Genomic DNA, 25,020 nt, shown 5'->3' on the forward strand with positions numbered 1-25,020 from the left:
GGCACTTCACACAGATAAAAGTAAAAATAAAAAACAATGAAAGTATGTTTGCACTTCACCACAACCTTTGTTCGCGCCCATGCATCACGTTTGCGGATGAAACCTTTGCCCTAGCCAAACGCTATGCTTTCATTTGTAAGAAAACCCTAGAAAAAAAGCACCTAACAAAAATAAAATTTAATAAAAAATGACACTTTTTTTTAATGCAAATTTGTTAGTGAATTTCAAAGAATTTTTTTTACCACTGAATATTTGATGAATTTCGAACTTCATGTGTGAAGTTTGCCAAATCCTATGACTTAGTTTTTCCCTAAATCACAAGTTCAATTAAAATGAGAAATATAATATAGTTAAGAGTATAAATTTACCAATTGAAAAACCTTTTAACAAGACTAATCCTAGTTTGGTCCTACACACAATATTAGACACTTGGAAATTGACATTAAATCATAGGTCAACATAACATATATTTTTGTCTAATCATTAGTATACATCATGAAGTCATATAACATTCTCATATTAAATGTAATGTCCCCTCCTTAGTCCTCTCAAATTTTTGGTGGAGGTTGACCTACTATTGGGGTCCCGTAGGTTAGCAAGGTGGTTTGGGACCCAACCCGGGGTTGTGGGTCCAGTTTGGGAGCTTCACAAGTCTTCCAGTTGGTTTTTGGGAGCTATTTCTATGGTTAAAATTGAAATTCTAATGTTGGCCTTATGTGAATAGTGAAAGTGAATAGTAACTGAAAAACATAAGGATGAATAGTGAAAAGTGACCCCCTACCTAGTAATTCAAGTTGTTTTTAAAAGGGGCCATTTTGTTAATGAGAAAATAGACCCTCGAGTTCAATTTTAAGTTTTTTAGGCCAAAAAGTGACCCCTCTCATGGATCGAACTTCTTGGAGAGTTATAAAAAGTAACTTCCATAACATTTGCTCTCATTCTTACCTCTCCATTTTCAGATCAGCAGCTTGCATGAGGGTTTCAGCAGCTTAGGGCTTCCAGGAACGCCAACTTCTGGAAGATTTGGGGGATTTGGACGAAAACCCATCTCTCAGGGTATCAATTTCGATCAGAATAAAATTTCCGTGTGCATATGGCAGCCTTCTTTGAGGATTTATGAGCAGATCTATCAGTTTGAGGGCAGATTTTCTACAATTGGTTACAGGGAAGACCTTCTAGAGGCCATTACTATCTATTTCCAGCTCTATTTTAGTCAGCCACTACATTTTGGGATGAAGGTTTTCAAACCCTAGAGTGTATTTAGGGTTTTACCATTATTTGGAGCTGATTTCTATAATTGTATTGGCTGGAATTTTACATCAGACCTATGAGCACATGTTAATGGTATGTTCATTGTTCTTTTAAGCAAAAATGAAAGTTCTTGATCATCTTCCTTCTGTGTTATGCATTTTGTTACGTTAAATCAGCAATCTCTTTTACGAAATATTCAAGAATCTTGCTTAAACTTCAAAACCAATCAAAACAAAAACAAAAACAAAAACCAGTCAAACCCCATCCAAACATACGCTGGCCAAAGACTTAACAGCAAATAAACATTGCACAAAACCTCCTAATTTGGTTCAGATTGGGTGAAAATTGGATTGGGGATCTTTCAGTGATATCAGAGCCATGACCCTGCCAACCTGAGGGTCTTGTGGCTTCTTACATGCATCACAGACAGTTTGGGTCTTACAGATACTACACCCGCAAAAGAGGACCCCATCATTTGGCCATTAATTTCGGTGTCCCAGCAGGTGCAGACATGGGTGATCATCAGGAGGGTAGTAGGAGCCCTAATCACAGATAGAATCGTCCAGACCCTGATGAGCTACTTAGAACTCTTGCGGAGTCTCAGCCTAGGATTATGCAAGCACTTGACAGGTTACAGGATACATTGGACAAATTGGACTTGGGGTGCCATAGGGATTGGCGTGACAGGCATGACAAATCGGTATTTGTAGTTGGCAGTCGTGGCAGCAGTAGAGCCCTATCATCGTTTGACAGTGCACATGGTTCTCAGAGACATGAGAGGGCTCACACTCGGACAGTAGATAGACCCCTATAGCCTCACTTCCCTCCTAGAGACAAGCTACTTCCAGATGACCCACAGGAAGGCATTACATTTCGGGATATGGTGATGGCAGCCAGTGATGAGTGGACCCGCCTACCTACTCATGTGAGAGAGGCATTCCCTCTTCCCCAATATTGTTCACAGAGCAGAGACAGCATGAGGGATGATGGATGCCCTTGTCAGCAGGGTAAGGGTGACCTACAGAGGGCTACCAATAAGTTCTCTTTGTCTACTTTTGATGGTAGTGGGACGATGAGTGCACAAGCTTGGGTGCACAAGTTGGATATATACTTGTCACTCAAGCCTATGCTCGAGGACGAGGCCATACAGTTCGCAGTGTTGCATCTAGAGGGTGTGGCCTATGATTGGTGGCACCATGGTTTGGTCACCCAAAACCATGGACTTATACACTCCTATACTGAGTTTACCGAGTGGTTGATTTCTAGATATGACCCCAAGGATATGGACTTATATTACAGGGATCTAGCACTATTGAGACAGACAGGCCATGTTGAAACTTACATCAATGAGTTTCAACGCATTGCAGTGATGGTTCCTAAGATGCTAGTTAGACGTGTGGTGATGTTATTTGTGGAGGGATTACATGACAGACTACGGGGACTAGTCAAGGCTCTTAAGCCTAGCACCCTTCAGTAGGCTATACAAATTACTTTGGACCTAGACACCACACCACCACCACCCACTTCTTATCACTCGGATAGGAAGTTTTCCAAAGGCTCTAAGCCTAATCAGAGGTCTTCTACTCAACATAGGAATACACCACCTCCTCCTAGGATGGATCATGAGACACGGAATGAGTTGAGGAGGAAAAAGCTTTGCTTCTCCTGTAAGGAACCTTGGGAGCCCAAACACAGATGCCTTGGGAAAGGCAAAGCACATCTCATAGAGGTTAACTCAGATGTAGATGATGAGCACGCACAGGATATAGCATCTGAGGGCAGCCATAGTGATGATGAACATGAGGTTCCACAAGTTGAGATCGGAGAGGATGAGGCTTTGGATACGTCCAAGGTCACTATTGCCACCCTTTCAGGAGTCCCTAGGATCCATCCCTTTTGTTTAAAGGGAGTGATTAAGTGACAACGTGTGATTTGCCTCGTGGATAGTGGTGCCACTCATAATTTTGTTGACGAGGGTTTGGTTGCTAAGTGTGGGCTATAGGCAGAGGATTTCCCGGGTTTCAATGTGACAGTTTGTTGACGTGTATTTTGTACACCATCATACACAAAATAAAATACCTTAAGGCATCTTATCCTCTCTTGAAAAAAGTCTCTAACTGCTGAAGATTCGCATGAAGGATCAGTTAGGATGACTCCAATGTTCTGGTTAGTAGGGTCTCTACGTGTGGACAAGCTCGCCGTGGTATGATGTGATTTGCTGTATCCTCAAGGGGTCTTACGCTTCTGAAAGCCTAAGATTTTACTAAACTAAGAAGATTTACAAAAAAATAACAAAAGGATAGGGTTTTACAAGGAGTCTAATCTAGTCTAACCCTAAGAATGACGTCATGTGGACAAGACTTGGCAAGATTCTACCAACTTCAATTTCGCCATAAAATAACAACTCAATTGAAATCGATGCGATCTTCTAAGGTAACAAAAATGATTTTCAACGCATCAAAGATCAAAGACACTACTACGAAGGTACATATCCAAGATACAATAATGTTTGAAGGTTAAATGATTCAAATATCTCCAGTTGACCACGCAAGGCGTTCCTACAATCAGCAAGAAGCTAGTGGTTTGGATTACGAATCCTACCAAAGATCAAGTCTCACACTATTGTTAACATGCCACCTCCTCGAAATGTCTCTCAACTTAAAAGCTTACAAGGGAAGATTCAAGCTATTCGTAGGTTTGTGTCTCAACTTGCGGATCGTACCTTTCCTTTTACTCAACTTCCTAAAAAGGATATCACTTTTCAGTGGAATGAGGATTGTCAGCAAGCATTTGAAGATTTAAAAGTGTATTTGGCTAGTCCTCCTATTCTTCAGCCTGCCGAACCTTCTAAACCCTTTATCCTGTATACAGCTGCTTCTTCTCATGCTCTCGCAACATTGTTAGCACAACATGATAAAGATGGTAAGGAGTGTCCGGTGTATTACATAAGTCGTACTTTACTCGATTATGAGACCCGATATTCTGCGATAGAAAGACAATGCTTGGCCGTGGTGTTTGCGACTCAGAAATTGAGACATTATCTTTTAAATTCAGAAGTCCATGTCATGGTTAAGTTTGATCCGTTGAAGCATCTTTTCTCTAAAACTGATTTATCAGGACGTCTCGCTAAGTGGGTTATGATGTTAACTGAATTTGACCTTAAATTTGTTTCACAAAGAGCAATTAAAGGACAAGCGTTGACTGATCACTTAGTTGAGGCTCCTTCACCCTTCTCCTTCCCTAACCCTGAGTCCTTTCCTGATGACTTCATTCTTTCTATAGAGAAAGATGAAACTTGGGAGTTATATTTTGATGGCTCTAAGTGTCGTACGGGATCGGGGGCAGGTGTTGTTTTGGTTTCTCCTACAAAGAAACCTATTCCCTTATCATATCGTCTAAATTTCCTGTGTACCAATAACATTGCTGAGTATGAGGCTCTTATAGCAGGAATAAAAGCAGCCTTAGCTCTTAATATAAAACACATACATATCTATGGAGATTCGCAATTGATTATAAGACAAGTAACAGGAATATATCAAGCAAAACAAGACAAATTATCACAATATAAAGACCTTGCTATATCTTTATTACAAAATTTCGATTCTTATACCATGGAACCTGTTCCTCGGAAAGATAATCGACATGCGGATGCAATGGCATGTGTGGCTTCGTTAGTATCTTTAGAGGACCCTTTGGTCGATCTTAACTTCGTTATTCACAATCTTATTTCTCCAGCTATTGAAGATGATTCTAGCTTGGTAACATGTTGTGACTTTGTAGGTTCGGATGAATGGTTCTCGCATATCGTACGATATTTGATCGATGGTACCTTCCCTGATTCTGCTAATAGGAACACTAGGGCTAGAATCCGCAAGCTGTCTGCTAGGTATATCATCCTTTCTAATGTCCTTTATCAAAGGGGTTATGATGGTCTTCTTCTTCGTTGTCTTAACAAGTCAGAAATCCCTGTTGCTCTTGAAGAGGCACATTCGGGTCCCTGTGGGGGGCATTTTGGGGGCAAATCCCTGGTTCATAGGTTGCTTCGTATGGGATACTATTGGCAAACTATGCAGAAAGATTCCTTCTCATTTGTTAAGAAATGTCACCAATGTCAACAACACAATAACCTGATTCATGCTCCCGCCCAAGAACTTCGCTCTCAAGTAGCTTCTTGGCCCTTCTCCGCATGGGGTTTGGATCTTATTGGAAAAATCTCTCCTCCTTCATCTCAAGGACACACCTTCATTATAACCGCAACAGATTACTTTACGAAGTGGGTAGAGGCTATTCCCCTTCGCTCTACTACTGCTGAAGTGATTTGTCAATTTCTTCTAGAAAACATTATTTCTCGATTTGGGATACCTTCCACTATTATCTCAGATAATGGAACATCGTTTAAAAACAAGGATGTGAAGAAATTCCTCGAGAAGTATCATATCAAACATCGATTTTCTACACCGTATTACCCTCAGTCAAATGGTCAAGCTGAGTCGTCCAATAAGATAATTGAGCAAATTCTTCGTAAAACCGTAAATAAGCATGGTAAGGATTGGAGTAACCAGCTAATCTACGCTCTTTGGGCCTACCGAACGAGTGTACGAATTGCTACGGGAACTACTCCTTATAATCTTGTTTATGGTGCTGACGCTATTATGCCCTTCGAGTTAGAAATTCCATCACTTAGGGTTTCTCTTAAAGGTATAGTAGATGATGACTCCTATAGAGAACAACGACTTCAACAGCTTGAGATGCTTGATGAACAGCGTATAAACGCTCTTGAGCATATTCAAGCGTATCACAAAACTCTACAGCGAAGCTATAATGATAAGGTCATTCAACGTTCCTTCGCAGTAGGTGATTTAGTCCTTTATGAGAATCAGCGCAATGTGAATGCCTTGCCGGCCGAAAAGGGAAAATTTAGTCCTAATTGGCTTGGACCATATATCGTCATTGAGGATTATGGATCAGGTGCTTACAAAATAGCAGATGTAGACGGTACGCCTCTTAAAGAACCTATCAATGCTATGCACTTGCGTAGATATTATGCTTAAATTCTTCACTTCTTATCTATCTTCTTCAACATTGGATAATATGTTAGTGTTTCTTAATTAAAAGCAAAATAGAATTAAATGTTATGATGTTTGATCTATATTGCTTCGTTCCTGACAAGCATTTCTTCTTACTTTATAGTTTGTCTTGAATTCATTAATGTAAATTGTAAAAGGTTTACATTTTCATAATGCTAGCATATTATACAGTGTCTTTATGTGTGTTAAGTAGAATCGTATCATGATGGGTTTAAGTTCAAAATTAAATCACATTAGTTATATGATTCTTAGACTTAATGCATATTTCTTCCTTATCATCAATGTCGTACTTGATTAAATATTTTAATTAAGTCACACATGTATCAATTTAATCATGGAGCATTGAGAAATCAATCACATAGAAATTAAATCCTGAACATACATGTACATTTACCAAATGTATTAGATTTAATCAAAACAAAATATACATTGTTTTAGGCATTAAAGATAACACATTTGAGACAAAACGAGAAGCATGTATATATACATATATATGTGTGGATCGTGTACAAACATGGGTCACTGTATATCCAAAATGTGACCTCTCTCTTACATCATACAATCATCTCCTATCCCTAGGGCTTGTGGCTGGAGAGTGTCGACTGGATGCTCCCTCCTGATCTGGCCGTGGAGGTGGACCCATGGGTGTGTAGCGCGATACAGATTGTGAGTGACTCCGAGAGGAACTCCTACGATCCCTATCCATGAGGATCGCACGATAGGTGGTAGCCTCGGTCTGGGCCGCTACTAGATCTCGCCGCACCTGCTGGAGGTCCTCTGATAGGACTCTCTCTCTCTGCCCCGCCTGATGGAGATCCTCTGATAGGACCCTCTCTCTCTGCCGCGCCTGATGGAGATCCTCCGATAGGACTCCCTCTCTCTGTCGCGCCTGACGGAGATCCTCTGATAGGATTCTCTCTCTCTCCCTCCATATATCTACCTGTAATCGGAATGGGAAAAACAAATCCTCATGCCGACCCGCGTTCCCCTGAGGCCTGTAGGCAATCTGTGAGGAACTAGGGATCTGTGCTATCATGGAGATGTCTGTCATTGCGTGCTGAATCAAGGAACGCCATTCCTACACATTAGCTGTGGCAGTAGAACAGATTTTTTGTTAGTACCATTCTATATCATCAAAGCATTAATCAATCAATATAAACCTACTATACCTGGATCTCCCTCGCGCCAGTAGGGATCATGATATGGTAGCATCTGTGACTGGGAACCGCTAGGCTCCCCTCGCTCGAATACTCTATTCACGATGGGTGTAGGCTGGACGGTACTGGTGACAGGTCTCCGTATCGCCTCTTGTTCTCCCTGTTGGGGAATAAAAGGTGGATCCAGAGCTATGGTATCGTCTCCTGAATGGTGGGGAGCTGCATCCGACTCCTCCTCATCATCTCTATCATCCTCCTCATCATCTCTATCGTCCTCCTCATCATCCTCATCCTCATCCGCATCATCACCTGCATCCTCCTCGTCCTCCTCTCTATCTGCATCCTCCTCCTCCTCCTCCTCCTCCTCGTCACTGGGCTGATCGCCTGTAGGTGGATCAGGATCTCCCGCCTCCTCATGACCCTCTCCCTCATCTGGCTCCTCTGACATGGATCCCTCATCCTCGTCTCGGTCTCCATGTCTCCATGGGCCTGGATAGCCTGTCGGATGATCTGGTGGAAAGATAGGACCTGGATATGATCTCATGAACCATGAAACATATCTACGCTGTGCTCCAAGCTCTGCAGAATAGTCAGTGACTACATCCTGATCTGATCCCTCTAAGTCTGTCGTCTCGATATCATCCACCGTCGGTCTCGCTACTGCTCTAGGTCTGGGAAGGACCCGTGAGTGTCGAGTATAGATGGGCACATCGGCTGGAACACACTGCTCTAGTCCGAACTGCCTCCGTACTCGGTCAAAGTAGAAAGGGACTATGATGTGTGCATATCGTCCTCGCAATAGGCGGTTCCTCTGTAGACATGCTAACTGTCTCTCCATACCATCCCATCTGTGCATCCGTAGGTAAGGTCTCCACACTGTCACCTCGGCTGTCAGTCTATCAATAGTCACTCTCCAATACAACAAATCCCCAAATCTCCACTCGCTGGTCAGTGGATAAGCGAACACCCTAGGTCGCTCGCTCGCTATACTCAGTGGATAGCCGACGGGCCTGGTGCATGTGAAGTGCTCTAAGATCCACACCTGCAGAAGTGTGCATGTCATCAAACTGCAACCCTGTCCGAATACATACTCCTCAAGGTCGTGATAGAGATGTGCAAGCATACTCCGACCCCATGCATAAACTCTCCTATGTCTCTCCATCCCTCTGATACACCATGTGAGGCCCCCATGCATGTGTGTCCCTCGCCCATTAGGGCAGACGGCTAGTGCTATGATGGCTATCATGAGGCGTCTCAGAAGTGGTATCTCTCCTGTAGGATGTAAGAGCCAGCTGACCATGATACGACCTCTCGTCTCGCTCGGCATGACTCTCCCTATGCAGTACATCTGCTCCCTCTGATGATCCTCTGCTACCCGATCAGTCGCATATGTGACTGTCGCTCCTCTGATAGGAAGACGCAGTATACGGTACACATCCTCGAGTGTGACCGTCAGCTCTCCTACCGGAAGGTGAAAGGTACAGGTGTCAGGATCCCATCTCTCCATCAGTGCCATCAGCATCGCAAGATGAAATCGAATGGCCGGCATAAGAATCATGTACCACAATCCTACTATCGATAAGGTGTCTCTCCCTGACTGAGTCAGCCGTGGAATCTGGTCTCGCAAAGTGCGAAGAATGTGTCCCGCTGTGTGCTCTCTCATGTACGGGAGACCCTGCAAAACGAAAACATGACCAAAATCAGTACTCAATCATCGAAATCGCAAATGCAAACTGTTGAACATTGAATGCTTGCCTTGTAACCCCTCGCCAGGCCCTGATTGGGGACCATGGCGCCCTGAGGGGACCATGGCGCCCTGAGGGGACCATGGCGCCCTGCAGGGACCATGGCGCCCCTGTCAGGGACCAGGGCGCCCTAGGTGGGCCCCGGTCGGCGTTCAGGATCCGCATTCGCTCACGGAAAAGTCAAACATGCGAGAAATCAAAAGTCAAACGTTCAGTCAACTCACCTCGTCCAGTGGCTCGTTGTCGATCACGGCCTGGCGCAGGATCTCGATCCTAGTGGGACGCTCCGGTCGTCGAGAAGGCATGATGGCTAGGTGGGCTCCGCTGCACTGAATAGTATCCTGAAATCGGCAAAGTGACGAATACAAGTGTCACTTTCGAAGTATATACTCTCGTTTGTCTATTCTTACTTCTCGAAACCCTAATTTTTCCCCTATCATTCATTTTATCATAACTTGGGTTTGGGAGATGCAATTTTCGAGCCGTTTGTTGCGTTGGAATCGTATTTTCCTTCTCCTACTCTCGGGATGTTCCAAAAAGTGCTCTGATGAAGCCTATTTAGTGAACACCCCTCATCAACACTCTATTACACAATTTGTCGCAAGTAAACATGCTACCCTGTTTCACCTCCCTAAATAAGCAAGTCGAAACAGGGGGGGCATATAGCTACTCACAGATTTCATCACTTTCCCTAGTAAGCATTAGGTGATTTTGTGATCTAACGTTTGTTTTGTAGGGTGCGGTTCCTAACTGTGTACTGCAGATACCGCTGGGGGCTTCGTCCGACGACTTATGGATATATCCTTTTCAAATAATGTTTACTTTTCTGTACTTTAGCTTGCATATGCACGTAGTACTCATATGACCGCTAAAGTGGGGGCTAAATGTAGCGTTGTAAATTGTACGCACTCGCTAGGGTGGTACAATTTCGCACCTAGTTTAGCACCCGCCTTAGTGCATTTTGCATTCTGCATTGCATTTCTCCTTAAGCACTTAATTAATCAAATTAATTAGGTCTAAGGTCTTACTTCATCATTCTCTACATCATAAAGTTGGGCCCTTTCACTAAAGCGCGCCCTTCGCATTTTATTCCTCCAATACACCACTTAATCAAAAACCCTAATTAAGTCCTATTTCGAACTTGGGGGCTTGGTTTTGGGGTCAAAACATCTCGAAACCACCTGTAACTTCGGGATTCTCTCTAAAATCATCATATCCGACGGCCCTGAAAATTTGGTGAAAAGTTGTCGGGACCATGGCGCCCATGCAACATGGTCCCGGACATTTTTCCCGAAATTTTGGGAGCACGATCCAATCATAAAATAAAGCTTAACCCCAAGAAATTGGCGGGATATTCAATCTCTAGGTCGGCCAAAATACGAATTTACGGCCTAGGGTTTCATACATAAAAGCTCTCTTTCCTCATTTGAAGGGATCCGATTTTTGTTTCCAGGAACTTCATATGCAGCGAAAGAGCAGATCTTTGAAGACTTCAACAACACTCAACATCATTCTATTAAGCATCTATCAAATTCATTCATTCATCCAATTAGGGCTTGGAAGACATTGAAGAACAATAGGAGATTACCGACTGAAGATTGGCTTGTACTCCTCCCTTGAGGGTTGGGTATGATTTCATATTGTTTTCATGTCCTTACATAAGCTTTGATATATCATTTATTCATGCTTTAGATCACATTGCATCTTGATTTAGAGCATTTGCATTATCATTTACAAGCAATTAGGGTTTACTTTCTAGGTTGCTCTAGTTTGCTTTCTTGCATTTTGGACCTTGCACACACACTAGGTCTGCACACACAATACATTTTACAAAACAACTTGGCTATTCGTGGAGGTGGAAATCACCAAAGCGGGGGTTTGACTAAGGCAAAACCCTATATAGCCGCCCTTCCCCCTTTTCAGATATTATTGCAGGTTTCGGGATTCGGACGACGCCGCAGGACACAGATCCGGAAAGAGAAAGCTGAGGCAGAACTTTGTGTGCAATTGCAGCTCAGAAGACCGGGACAGGGGCGCTGGGCGCCCTGGTCCTGCCAGGACAGGGGCGCTGGGCGCCCTGGTCCCTGGGACAGAGGCGCTGGGCGCCCTGGTCCTCCGGACAGACAGCTTTCCGACAGTTTCCAGACAGTGTTTCAGGGTGCAAAACAGTGGTTTCCGGTGCAGTTTTCAGGACAGTGGCGCCCGCGCCCCCGTCCCGAACATTTTCAGTCCGATTTCAACTCCGGGTACATATCTGCATTCTTATTTTATCCTTACATTTACAGCTGTTCATTGTTTAATCTCAATTCTGCAAACTTGTTACTAGTTCATACTTACATTTTGAGGTTAGGATTTGAACTTGTATCATTTTAGCTTTCAATTTCAACAAGGGAATAGAAATCCTAATAGATATCCCGTGGCTCTCTCTTTCACCAAAAGAAGTAGCCAATTGTGCGATATCTCTAGGCTCTTTCGTATTCCGCAATGTGTGTCAAAAGTTAGGATTAGGGTACATTGTCCTAGTCTCGCTTTTTCCCCTACACATTTTGGTGAACCCGACGTGAATCTATCATTGCTTCCTCTTGCATTGCATTTGTTAGATCTAGATCTAGATTTAGTGTGTTTTTCATTAAAAGAGAAAAAGAAAAAAAAAAGAGAACTTGTGTTTCTTTGCATTGTGTGTTTCAATTTTATGCAATCTTTTCAAAATGTCAGACTTTTATTTGCAAAATGTTCATGCATTTGATGATTATTATAGCCAAGATGAATTAGATGAAGCTTTAGATGAGTTTTTAAACCCTAAGGATGCTAAACCTTCATTTTACCAAAAACTCATAAACCTTGTTACTATGCCATTTAGGTGTGATGAGAAAGATAAGTTGAATGATTCCTCTCAAGGATACATTCCTATCCACTCTTCCCCTGAATCTAGTAACATGGTTGTTTTCAATAATCCCCTCTATGAGGAGATGTCTCCTTTTGAATCAAAAGACAAACCCTTTAACCGATATGATTATGCTTTTTTGGATGATGCCCTTGATGACTTTGTGGCTTTGTCGAAACCTATAAACAAAACCTCTAAGTTGGTTAACATGATAAATTTGAATGAATATAACAAACCTCTCTTTGAAGTCCAAGGTGCTTATCCTTCTCCCACCTTTCAAAATCCTAAGACTCCTCTCCTTACTGTCCAAGGGAGGTATGATCTTGATTCCTTTTGTACTCCGAATAAACCAATCATTACCGTACAAGGAAGACAACCTACAAGTCCTTACAATTATGCTAAGCAAATAACTAGAGAGAGTTATCATGCGGTTGCCCATACTTATCATACCAGAAATAATAAGCAACCTAATCCTCCTCCTGTTATTCCAGTTTCGCTTCCTAATCCTCAACCAATTCTTCCTCAAGCTCCCCGTATTTCGCAAGTTATGGGTAAGGAATATGATCTCATAGAATAGCTTAAAGCTACCCCTGCTAAGATATCCCTTTGGGATTTGATTCAAACTTCTTCTGCTTATCATGGAATGTTACAAGATGCCTTGAAAGATTTGAATGTTCCTCCACCGAATACATCTAGTAATATAGCATCTTTTGTTAACTCTGTGATGAATCCTAAACCTCAAATTGTGTTTACGCAAGATGAGTTGCCTACTAGTGAAGTCCAACAACAATATGATCCCTTGATGATTGTGGTTGTCATGAAAGACACTGCTATAAGACGAACACTAGTAGATAATGGCTCTGGCCTTAATGTGTGTAGCATCAATTTATTGCATAAGATGAATGTGGATACATCTCTTATGGAGCCTGACTCTCGTTCTATTCGTGGCTTTGATAATGTGGCTAAGACTTCATTGGGTATCATCACCTTACCTCTCACAGTGGGACCTGTTACTTTGCCTACTCCTATCCATGTTATGCCGGGAAATTTAACATACAACTTGTTATTAGGGAGGCCTTGGATTCACAGCATGCAAGCTGTCCCCTCTACATTGCATAGACAAGTTAAATTCATCTATAACAATAAGACATATACTTTGATGGGAGATACTAATTTTCAAGCATGTCTACAAACATCTAAAGGAGATTCTTCTAAGCCATCCTCGTCTAGTGATGACTCTTTAAACAAGAAACCTATCGATGAGTCTTCGCTTTCCGATGATCAAAATCCTTGGGATGAATTTGGAATTCCTAAGGAAGATCCTTCTCGGCTTGAAACTACACATAAAAAGGATTTTGATCCTGAGAAGGTTCTCGTAGAAGATGATTGGGGATCTCTTGACTTTAACCCTACCTTTGTGGGTGAATATAAGATTCCTTCTAGAGAACTTAAAGTTGAAAAGAAGGAAGAAGCTGAAAATCACAAAGTTGGAAAGAAAGAAGAAACTAAAAAACAATCAACCCTGCCTGAGGCTATGAGTAATAATTTTGTGGCCGCTTCTCAAACTTCCTCTTCTCACATCTATAACTATGAAGAGTTTGATTCTTTGTCTTATGAAAAACCACCTTCTTTTCCTGAAATGGCTGATCGCTATGGTCGTGGTTTTCGCATTTTTGCTAAGCATGGGTATCATGGAAAAGGTTGTGGTGCTAATGAACAAGGGATTAGAGTTCCTCTAGAGACTAATTTTCAACATTATGCCTTTGGACTTGGCTATAATCCTTGCAGACGTACTAAAGCCTCTAAAAGACCATGCATTAGTGTTAATGCTATCTCTACATCTTTATCAATACAACACCCTGAGTATATTGATAAGGATTCTTCGGGTGATTGTGCTCTAGATATCTTCCCTACCGACGACGCTTTAGCTGAGTTCTTGGGAGCCTATGACACTCTTCCTCGTTATCATCACAATAGGGGACTCCCTTATTGTTTGAACACTGAAGCTTATTTTGGAAAAGAGATTGATAATGATAAGACTGTGAAAGAATTCCCTCAGTTAAAGGATACTCCTCAACAAAGTAATCTCCTCATAAGTGATACCCTTGATGTTAAGATGGATCCTTGCAACAAAGAAAAAATCATTAAAATTGGAAAATGTTTGGATGAAGAGGAACAGAAACAATATGAAGAACTATTGCATGAATTCCCTGAGATCTTTGCTTGGGCATATTCTGACATGCCTGGTATAGATCCTAAGATTGTTACTCATAATATCGTTTTAGTACCTGATGCTAAGCCCGTGAAACAAAAGATTCGAAAAATGAATCCTAAGATAGCTCTGCTTGTTAAAGCTGAGATTGAAAAGTTATTGGAGGCTGGATTTATCCGCCCTATTGACTATTCCCCCTGGATTTCAAACATTGTCGCTGTGGCTAAACCAGATAACAAAATAAGAATGTGTACCGACTTTCGGGATCTAAATAAGGCTTCTTTAAAAGATGATTTCCCTCTTCCAAACATTGACATGATAGTTGATTCTACGGCAGGACATGCCTTGTTATCCTTCATGGATGGTTTTTCAGGCTATAATCAAATTTTCATTAATCCTCAAGATCAATTCAAAACCGCTTTCACCACTCCTTGGGGTACGTTTTGTTGGATAATGATGCCTTTTGGACTAAAAAACGCCGGTGCAACTTATCAACGAGCGATGACCCTTATCTTTCCTGATTATATGCATAAGATTTTAGAGGATTATGTTGATGATATTTTGGCTAAATCCTTTCTTCGCATGGATCATGTTAAAGTCCTTCGTCAAATCTTTGAAAGAATTCGTAAATATCACATGCGCTTGAATCCCCGAAAATGTGTTTTTGGTGTGGATAGTGGAAAACTATTAGGATTCATAGTTTCGCATCGTGGGATTGAGGTGGACACTAAGAAAATAGATGCTATTGTTAACATGCCACCTCCTCGAAATGTCTCTCAACTTAAAAGCTTACAAGGGAAGATTCAAGCTATTCGTAGGTTTGTGTCTCAACTTGCGGATCGTACCTTTCCTTTTACTCAACTTCTTAAAAAGGATATCACTTTTCAGTGGAATGAGGATTGTCAGCAAGCATTTGAAGATTTAAATGTGTATTTGGCTAGTCCTCCTATTCTTCAGCCTGCCGAACCTTCTAAACCCTTTATCCTGTATACAGCTGCTTCTTCTCATGCTCTCGCAACATTGTTAGCACAACATGATAAAGATGGTAAGGAGTGTCCAGTGTATTACATAAGTCGTACTTTACTCGATTATGAGACCCGATATTCTGCGATAGAAAGACAATGCTTGGCCGTGGTGTTTGCGACTCAGAAATTGAGACATTATCTTTTAAATTCAGAAGTCCATGTCATGGTTAAGTTTGATCCGTTGAAGCATCTTTTCTCTAAAACTGATTTATCAGGACGTCTCGCTAAGTGGGTTATGATGTTAACTGAATTTGACCTTAAATTTGTTTCACAAAGAGCAATTAAAGGACAAGCGTTGACTGATCACTTAGTTGAGGCTCCTTCACCCTTCTCCTTCCCTAACCCTGAGTCCTTTCCTGATGACTTCATTCTTTCTATAGAGAAAGATGAAACTTGGGAGTTATATTTTGATGGCTCTAAGTGTCGTACGGGATCGGGGGCAGGTGTTGTTTTGGTTTCTCCTACAAAGAAACCTATTCCCTTATCATATCGTCTAAATTTCCTGTGTACCAATAACATTGCTGAGTATGAGGCTCTTATAGCAGGAATAAAAGTAGCCTTAGCTCTTAATATAAAACACATACATATCTATGGAGATTCGCAATTGATTATAAGACAAGTAACAGGAATATATCAAGCAAAACAAGACAAATTATCACAATATAAAGACCTTGCTATATCTTTATTACAAAATTTCGATTCTTATACCATGGAACCTGTTCCTCGAAAAGATAATCGACATGCGGATGCAATGGCATGTGTGGCTTCGTTAGTATCTTTAGAGGACCCTTTGGTCGATCTTAACTTCGTTATTCACAATCTTATTTCTCCAGCTATTGAAGATGATTCTAGCTTGGTAACATGTTGTGACTTTGTAGATTCGGATGAATGGTTCTCGCATATCGTACGATATTTGACCGATGGTACCTTCCCTGATTCTGCTAATAGGAACACTAGGGCTAGAATCCGCAAGCTGTCTGCTAGGTATATCATCCTTTCTAATGTCCTTTATCGAAGGGGTTATGATGGTCTTCTTCTTCGTTGTCTTAACAAGTCAAAAATCCCTGTTGCTCTTGAACAGGCACATTCGGGTGCCTGTGGGGGGCATTTTGGGGGCAAATCCCTGGTTCATAGGTTGCTTCGTATGGGATACTATTGGCAAACTATGCAGAAGGATTCCTTCTCATTTGTTAAGAAATGTCACCAATGTCAACAACACAATAACCTGATTCATGCTCCTGCCCAAGAACTTCGCTCTCAAGTAGCTTCTTGGCCCTTCTCCGCATGGGGTTTGGATCTTATTGGAAAAATCTCTCCTCCTTCATCTCAAGGACACACCTTCATTATAACCGCAACAGATTACTTTACGAAGTGGGTAGAGGCTATTCCCCTTCGCTCTACTATTGCTGAAGTGATTTGTCAATTTCTTCTAGAAAACATTATTTCTCGATTTGGGATACCTTCCACTATTATCTCAGATAATGGAACATCGTTTAAAAACAAGGATGTGAAGAAATTCCTCGAGAAGTATCATATCAAACATCGATTTTCTACACCGTATTACCCTCAGTCAAATGACAACTGTATGTGATTTATCCATCCAAGTACTTGTACGCTGGACCATATTCCTGAATCTTTCTGCCTCATTGATTGATTGAAGTGGAAGTGCCTGCACTGGTGATCTAGCTGGATCCTGACGTCCCAAAGGTTCATTGAGATGACTGAAATATGTCCTCCATGCACCGACCTCTCTCTCAAGCCTTCTATTCTTCTCCATTTCTTCTCTAAGCTTGTCTTTCAATGCCTCAAATGAGTCGGTAGCATCATCCAATGTCTGCTCTGCTATGGATGGTCCTAGCTCAAATGTCTGTATATCATATTCTTCTGCTAGGATCTCACCTTCATATTTGTCTACTGCCGGTGTAGCTATCTGCAGTTTCCTGGATCCAGTCTCATCTCGAATCATCTTGGACATCTTGGTAGCTTTCCTCTTTTCTGTTACTTCGTGTGAGCGTCCAACAAGGCTTTCTAAATCAATTGCATTGTCTTCGTCCTCTACTACGATCACCTTGGTTAATCTTTCCTTCAACCAATCTGGGATAGCTGATCTTGTCTCTTGAACTTGAATTTCTTTATGCACTATTTCTTCTTGTCTGGGAGGAGATGTTATTTCATTGTCTTCTTTATCTTCATCTAACTCATAATCTTGGAGAGATCCATCTGGTGACCCTTGCTGTGCCTGTCCTTCCTCCTGCCTGTCGTTCTGTACCATCGACTCCATGGATTCTTCCACTTGAAGTGTCCTTTTCCCCTGTCGAGAAGATGTGCCGGATGAACGATCTCGGTTGGCCTCTTGTTTCTTCTTGGAAGATTCCCCCTTTCCAGGTCTCTCTTTCCTCTTTGAACCTCTTGGATGGAGATTGCCCTCACTGGCACATCGAAGGTTACCTTCACCTGAATTTCTAGGATTAGGATTGCCTTCACTCACACTAGCTCCACCTTCGGCTGGCTTCTCTTCCAAAGTGAAAGTCATAGCTATGCCTTGCTCTCTCAACTTCTGATGTTGTACGTCAACCCATCTGCGAGTACAAGACAAGACTGGAGCCATCAAAGCATCTAGATCCACGACCTTGGGCTCATTCCAATCTAACCTTACTGATTTACTCTCTCGATCATAGGATGACTGGATATGTCTGCCACTGTCCTGAGCTTGGTCGGCCACTCTGTAAATCCTGCATTTCCTGATGAAATCCAAAGGCAATCTAGAATGCATTTTTCGTTTCACTTCAAGATCATCTAAGAGATTCATCATAAAATCTTCTATTTGGTACTCATGCTTAAACTTCCTACCGACTGTCTCCTCTAAATGTCCGTGTGGATCAAAGCTTTCTCTCAAAGAAAAAGATGAAAAAGAATACAAGGCTAACTCCTTCTCTGCGTCATCCATAGCTAAAGCATTAGGACATACCTCAACTGAATTGCCCAAAATGATAGGTACCGGAACTCCATTCCCGTGTCTGTGTCTGAATGCCTTCGCATATGCTGCCAACTGTCTTGTTACTTCAAGTAACACAATTCTGTCTGTCGGATATCTCGGCAACATGTATGGTGGTAAAGGACATCCATGCACTCTAATATAAGTGAATTTTGGAAATTGAATAAACCAAGCACCGTACCTCTTCACCAATTCTTGTGCATCCTGAGATAATCTGTTGTGAATCCCACCTTGCAAAGTCCTTGTGATGTTCATCGTGAAGGTATCATTAACTAGCTTGTAGTTGCTCCCTGGTGGATGATGCAAATAGGCATAGGAATCACAAGCTCTGACCTCGCCGGGTCCTCTTCCAATCACTCCTCTGTGAGGTAGTCCTGCGTACTCAAAACTCCTGATCAAGGCATAGATGACGTATGAACTCATGTGGAAGGACTTGGTAGCCTTGAGTCTCCTCAACTGTACGTCTAAGCAATGGCTAATCATCCTAGCCCAATGTATCGTACCTTTCCCTTGAACGATCACCTGGATGAAATAGAACATCCGCTTCTCAAAGTAGAAGGCGTGAGGGGCTCCTGTAACTCGGTTGAGCATCGTGATCAAATCTCTGTACTCCTCCTGGAAATCAATCCTGTGCGGTGTGTTCGGGATCTTGCTTAGACGGGGACGGCTCTTGAGTAACCAGTTCTTATTGATAATGCTTAGACAAGCATCCGGATCATCTTCGTACATTGACCTGGCTCCTTCTATGCTCTTGTATATCATGTCCCTATCCTCTGGAAGATGGAAAGCTTCACTTATAGCTTCCTCTGAAAGGTACGCCAAAGTGTTTCCCTCATTGGACACGATCGTTCTGGACTGTGGATCATAATGACGAGCACACTCGATCATCAACTCATGGCACTGAACCGCTGGAGGAAAGCCGGCCGCCTTAATGATGCCACTCCCGATTATTCTCCGGGCGACATGTGATGGCTTGCCAATGTAAGGGACCTCTCGAAATTTCTTCGTTCTAAAGTTACCCAAGTTGGTATCTCCAATGTTGCTCCACTTCGACACGATCTTGGTCTCCACTTCTTCAGTCCTTTGATCTTCCTTCATGAGAGCTGAACGACTGGTGGATGCTCCCGCCTTCGGGGTCGCCATACCTACACAACATTTCATAATGAGAAACTAGATCTTGCAATGTATAATATAGATTAGAGAATATTTTTAGGAAACCTCATGATAAGTCTTAGAGTTATCATTTCCTAAAAACGAATTGAGCTAGGAATTCAAAATTCAAAATTCAAAATTTAAGCTATGACGATCAAAACTAAAACAATAAAACCATTATCGCCATACCTTAGAAGAGAGCTAACTCTAGAATGCAAATGAATAAAATCGCCTAGGCAAAATTGATATTTCAACGTGATCTTCAAATAAATGTCCCTCTTATCAATATCGCCACCTTTCAAGTCTTTGACGTGATCTCCCAATGCCCTTGACAAGCTCGCACAAATAAAAACTAAGTTCGCATCCCTTAGATGATATTAGCGCCCTCCTTTGCTTGAAATGAAATTCGCACTCGTCAAACACAATTCGCACTTCTCCCTCAAGATCGCATGTGAGATGATAAAATGATAATGTGAAAATAAAAGTCTTTCACCTCCCTTTATAGCGCTCACCTCATATTCACCTTAAGGCCGACTTGGTAATTAATAAGGCAATTTAAAACAATTTTTAAATAAAATAGAAGGCCGACTTTCATAAACCAAGCGCTCTTTTTTAATTTTTTATTAATAATTAATAATTAATTATTAAATGCCTTCGTTTATTATCAATAAATTCGATTTTCCTTTACAAGGCAAGAAAAAAAATTAATTAATGAATACCATGCGCTATTTAAATGCTTTTAATTAAATATCAATTTTCCTAGCATTTAAATAAATTCAAAAATGTGTTTGAGCGCCAAAATTTGGAGAGTGGAAAATTACAAACCTCATCGCCCTGGTCCCTGACTGAGGGACAGGAGCGATCCATCATCTTGGTCTTGATTCTTGCATTTTTGACATTCAAAGTCTTCATCTCCACGTTGAACTTGGCGTTTTCGCTAGGGATTTCGAGCTAAAGTGTCTTGCTTGTGTGAACAAATGCCTTTTATGACTACTATCGCCCTGGTCCCTTGGAGAGGGACAGGAGCGATCTAGATGTTTTCACTTAGATCTTGCATCTTCAATCTCCAATTTCCATCATAAGGTGAATAATAACATTGTTTCTTTACCCCACGCTTGTCTCACTTGACTTCTACAAGGCGTATTTGATGTTCGGAAGGTTATCGCCCTGGTCCCTTGGAGAGGGACAGGAGCGATCCTTGTCTTCTAGCTTGAAATTCTTCGTTCTTGACTTTAACTCCTCATTCATCACCTTTCAAAAGACGTTTCAATCCTTTTGCAACTTGGTTTTGACATAATCTTCGAACGACAACAAGTGCTTTAGCAAATATCGCCCTGGTCCCTAGGAGCGATCCTGGTGTCCTGGCTCAAATTTGCAAACTTTCAATCTTTGTTTCTTGTTCAGAGTCTTCCAAATGGCGTCCTTGATCTTGTGCGACCCTACCCTGTCATGATTTTGAAGGAACATGAGTGTTTTAATGAAAATCGCTTTGGTCCTTGTCCAAAGGACAGGAGCGATATAAGTTCCTTGGCTTAATTGATAGCATTTTGACGTTTGGAACCTTTGTATATCATCTTCAAAAGATACCTTTGACCCTGTGCGACCTTGCAAAACCTTGACTTAACGTGATTTTGGAAAGATTTGGCAAATATAATAGATATCGCTCTGGTCCCTTGGAGAGGGACAGGAGCGAACTTCAAGGTCCTGGGTTCATGCTTGCCCTCTTCAACTTGCCACTGCCTTCATTGGGTAAAATGAAGTCCTTCAATCCTTCTTGATCATTTGATACTTGTTTAACTTTTGAAATCTAGGCATTTATGAGAATTTCGCTCTGGTCCCTGCCTGAGGGACAGGAGCGAACTAGGTGTCTTGGTGTGATTCCTTCAATATTGGCAACTTTGGATACTTCGTTCTTTATTGGGATGCTTCGAAATGCTCTTGCCACAGTTGCAGACGGATTTTCTCTGTGTTGCACTAGGAGGGATCCACAGCTCTGTATTCAAATGGGTGACTACACTTTGACCGATGACTTCTATGTTGTGGGTCTTGGGGAGATTGACACAGTGCTTGGTATCCAGTGGCTTAAGTCACTAGGTAGTTATGTTCAGGATTTCAGGTGGATGGAGTTGGAGTTCATAGTGGATGTCACGAAGGTTGTGCTGAAGGCTCTCTCTAATGGTGGACCTATTGTAGTTTCAGCACACAGGATGGAGTCTATTTTCAGGCATGGGGATGTTGCTTGGGCGACACAGTGTTTCATCTCGTCCAAGTCACCTTCTTCAAATGATAGACCAGCATTGCATGGAGATGTTTAGATGATATTGGAGAGACACAACATAGTGTTTGGAGACCTTCCTTCGGGTAGACCTCCTGATTGTGGGTTTGAGCATGTGATAGAGCTAGAGGAGGGCGCCAAGCCCGTGATTACTGTCCTTTATCGTCATCTTAAGGCATTTAAGGATGAGATAGAGAAGACCATCCGGGAATTACTGGACATGGGATTCATCAGGCCTAGTTCTAGCCCCTTTGCTTCTTCTGTGGTGTTGGTGAAGAAGGATGGCACCATGCGCATGTGCATTGACTATCGTGCACTCAATAAGAAAACAATTAAGAACAAGTATCTGATTCTGCGCATAGATGAGTTACTAGATGAGCTCCATGGGGCATTGTATTTTTCGAAGATTGATCTTCGATCAGGATATCATCGGATTCATATGCGTGAGGAGGACATCCATAAGACCGTATTCAGATGCTACTACGGACATTATGAGTTTTTAGTGATGCTATTCGGTCTCACTAATGCACCTACTACATTTCAGTGATGCATGAATCATGTATTCAAAAAGCAGTTGCATAAGAATGTGCTTGTATTCTTCGATGACATCCTGATATACAGTAGAACTTGGGAGGAGCACATTAGACATTTGGATGAGGTTCTTGGTATTATGGAGGCTCGGTCTTGGTTTGCCAAAATGTCCAAATGTGAATTTGGACTTACAAAGATATTATATTTGGGTCACGTGATTGGTGCAGATGGATGGAGTGAAGGTTCACTAGGAAAAGATACAAGCAATGTTAGATTGGCCACCACCTAGGAATGTTGCAGAGTTGGGGGGTTTCCTTGGATTATGTGCATACTACAGGAGGTTTGTGAAGGGGTATTCACAGCTAGCAGCCCCTCTGACGGATCTTACAAGGAAGGGTGCTTTTAGCTGGACAGATGAGGCTCATAATGTATTTCACAGGCTTAAGCAGGGTATGAGCACATGTCCTGTCCTAGCTCTTCAAGACTTCTCCCAGCCCTTTGTTCTAGAGTGTGACACTTTAGGAGGTGGTATAGGGGCGATACGTATGCAGAACCGCCATCCCATTGCATACGAGAGCAAGAAATTGAAGGGCAATGAGAGATTGTACTCCACCTACGATAAGGAGACGCTCGCCATCATGCATGCTTTGGCAAATGTAATATCCCCATTTTTTCAATGATCACTCAAGAATCTTAGATTTGCCTATTAGCCGTCTCCAAAGGCAAATGATGGGGTTAGGAGATGTTTGGCTCACCAGGAGGATCTATACTTAGCCAATTTTAGAGCTTGGTGGGAAATTATTCAATAAAATTTATAATAAAAGCTTATAAGACCTTATAAGTTACTTTTTTCTATTAATAGAAAATTTTAATAAAAGTAACTTTATGAAGTTATAACTTTATTATTCAAAAGTTAATAAAAGTAACTTTATAAGTTACTTTATAACTTAATAAGTAACTTAATTTAAAAAGTTAGCTTGCACATCTCCCTAGGAGATTATATTATAATAAAAGGTGTTCATTATGCAATGATAAGCTGACCCTCAAGCTGGGCGAACCACATGGAGGGAAAAAGATGCTTTGGAATATTCTTTGGATGCCCTCAAGAAGTTTGATTAGGGCTGGAAACCATAAAAGAGTCTTGAACGTACAATTGGGCATCACTGGAATTTAATTATTTTGAGAGCATTTTGCAATTGTAGGTCTGCAACGTCTATTGCAGGTGTCTGAGCCCAAATTGGAGACGAAAACCTTCAATTACAGGCAGGTTGGATGATACCCCAGCCATTAATCCTTCTTCAGCACTCAGGAAAGATCAATTTTCAGGCCATTCAAGAGACAAATCATGTGGAATTTTGTATCAAATTGCAGGGTTAGTAATGACAATCAAATCTGAGCAATTTGGACACACTTTTCAGCAAGTTTGATGCACATTCAAGTCAGTTGTACCACTTTCAGCAGCCTGGGATTGCAAATAAATAAATAAGAAGGGTTTTGGAGCAGCTCTTGCTTGTGAAATTATTGTCAGGGAATAACTAAGGCAGATTTGTAGTCAATTTGGTGAAACCCCAACACATTTGGATGATATCAGCAAATTAGAGGGGAAAGGAAGCAATTTTGGTGATCTCTCCTGGCAAGATTTCAAAATAAGCTCTAGATCAGCCATTCTTCCATTAAATTGTTTTGATAATTATTGTTATGAAGAATAAAGCCCATTGGAGCTGTTGATGCACATTGGAAGCTCCTGTAGCAGCAATTACATTCAATAAAGTCAATTAAGAAGCCCTCCAGGCAAGGTGTTGGACCCCTGGTAGGCTAAATTGGCATGTTAGTGTTGAAATTCATTTATTCTTGGTGTTTGTTAGTTGTTGTTAATAAATCAAACCTGAAAATCAATTTTAGTAATTGTCAGTTGTTTCTATATTGCTTTCCAAAATTGCATTGTTTACTCTATCATTCGAAAACTTCAAAAACGCATAAAAACCAAAAGAACCTCATCAAAACCAAAATTACAACGCTGGTCAAAGATTCAGTTGAGACAAACCAAATCAAATTGTGCCAATATCTCAATTGGCATCTTTCAACGAAGTTTTGGCACTATTTAGTGGGTGGGAAGTTTGTGGTGACTGGTGAGAACCAACCACAACAGTTTGAAATACTTCCTGGAACAGAGAGAACTCAATGAGCACCAACAAAAAATGGGTCAGCAAGATTCAGGCATATGATTTCGACATTGAGTTTGTCAAAGGAAAGAAAAATGTTGTTGCCGATGCACTTTCCAGAAGGCCTTCAGTTGTTGCCCTTTGTTCCATAAGTGAGATTTCAGCTGATTGGAATTCTCAACTTTCAGTTGAGTATTCCAAAAATCAGTTTGCATGTGAGATTATAGATGGGCAGGTCCAAGATGACAAGTATGCGGTGATTGATGATGTGATATACTATAAGAATAGAATCTACTTAGTTCCTGGATCAAAGTTGAAGGAAAAGATTCTACGTGCCATTCATGATACTCCACTAGTAGGACATCTTGGGAACTTAAAAACTTACAGGCAAGTTCGCGAGAGATTTTCATGGAAAAGACTTAAGGATGATGTCCTACGCTATGTTTGTGAGTGTGTGACTTGTCATCAGAACAAGTCAGAGCATACTTTCCCAGCTGGACTTCTGCAGCCATTGCCTATTCCAGAACAAAAGTGGGAAGGTATA

The 25,020-nt window shown here is 41.6% G+C and overlaps 1 protein-coding gene across 1 annotated transcript in view; it reads right to left on the reverse strand.

Moving 5' to 3' along the window:
* Positions 1-7,291: 7,291 nt before the first annotated feature.
* Positions 7,292-25,020, reverse strand: part of LOC131035126 (uncharacterized) — a 72,788-nt gene continuing 55,059 nt past the window's right edge. Inside the window, exons 7-8 of the mRNA XM_059207263.1 lie at positions 7,508-9,170; positions 7,292-7,427 (exon numbers count right to left, since the gene is read on the reverse strand). Of these exons, the coding sequence (XP_059063246.1) occupies positions 7,417-7,427; positions 7,508-9,170 (1,674 nt within the window). The 3' untranslated portion in view covers positions 7,292-7,416. The remainder of the gene's footprint in view (positions 7,428-7,507; positions 9,171-25,020) is intronic.

The sequence above is a fragment of the Cryptomeria japonica genome, chromosome 6, assembly GCF_030272615.1.
Source record: "Cryptomeria japonica chromosome 6, Sugi_1.0, whole genome shotgun sequence".
Lineage (NCBI taxonomy): Eukaryota > Viridiplantae > Streptophyta > Pinopsida > Cupressales > Cupressaceae > Cryptomeria > Cryptomeria japonica.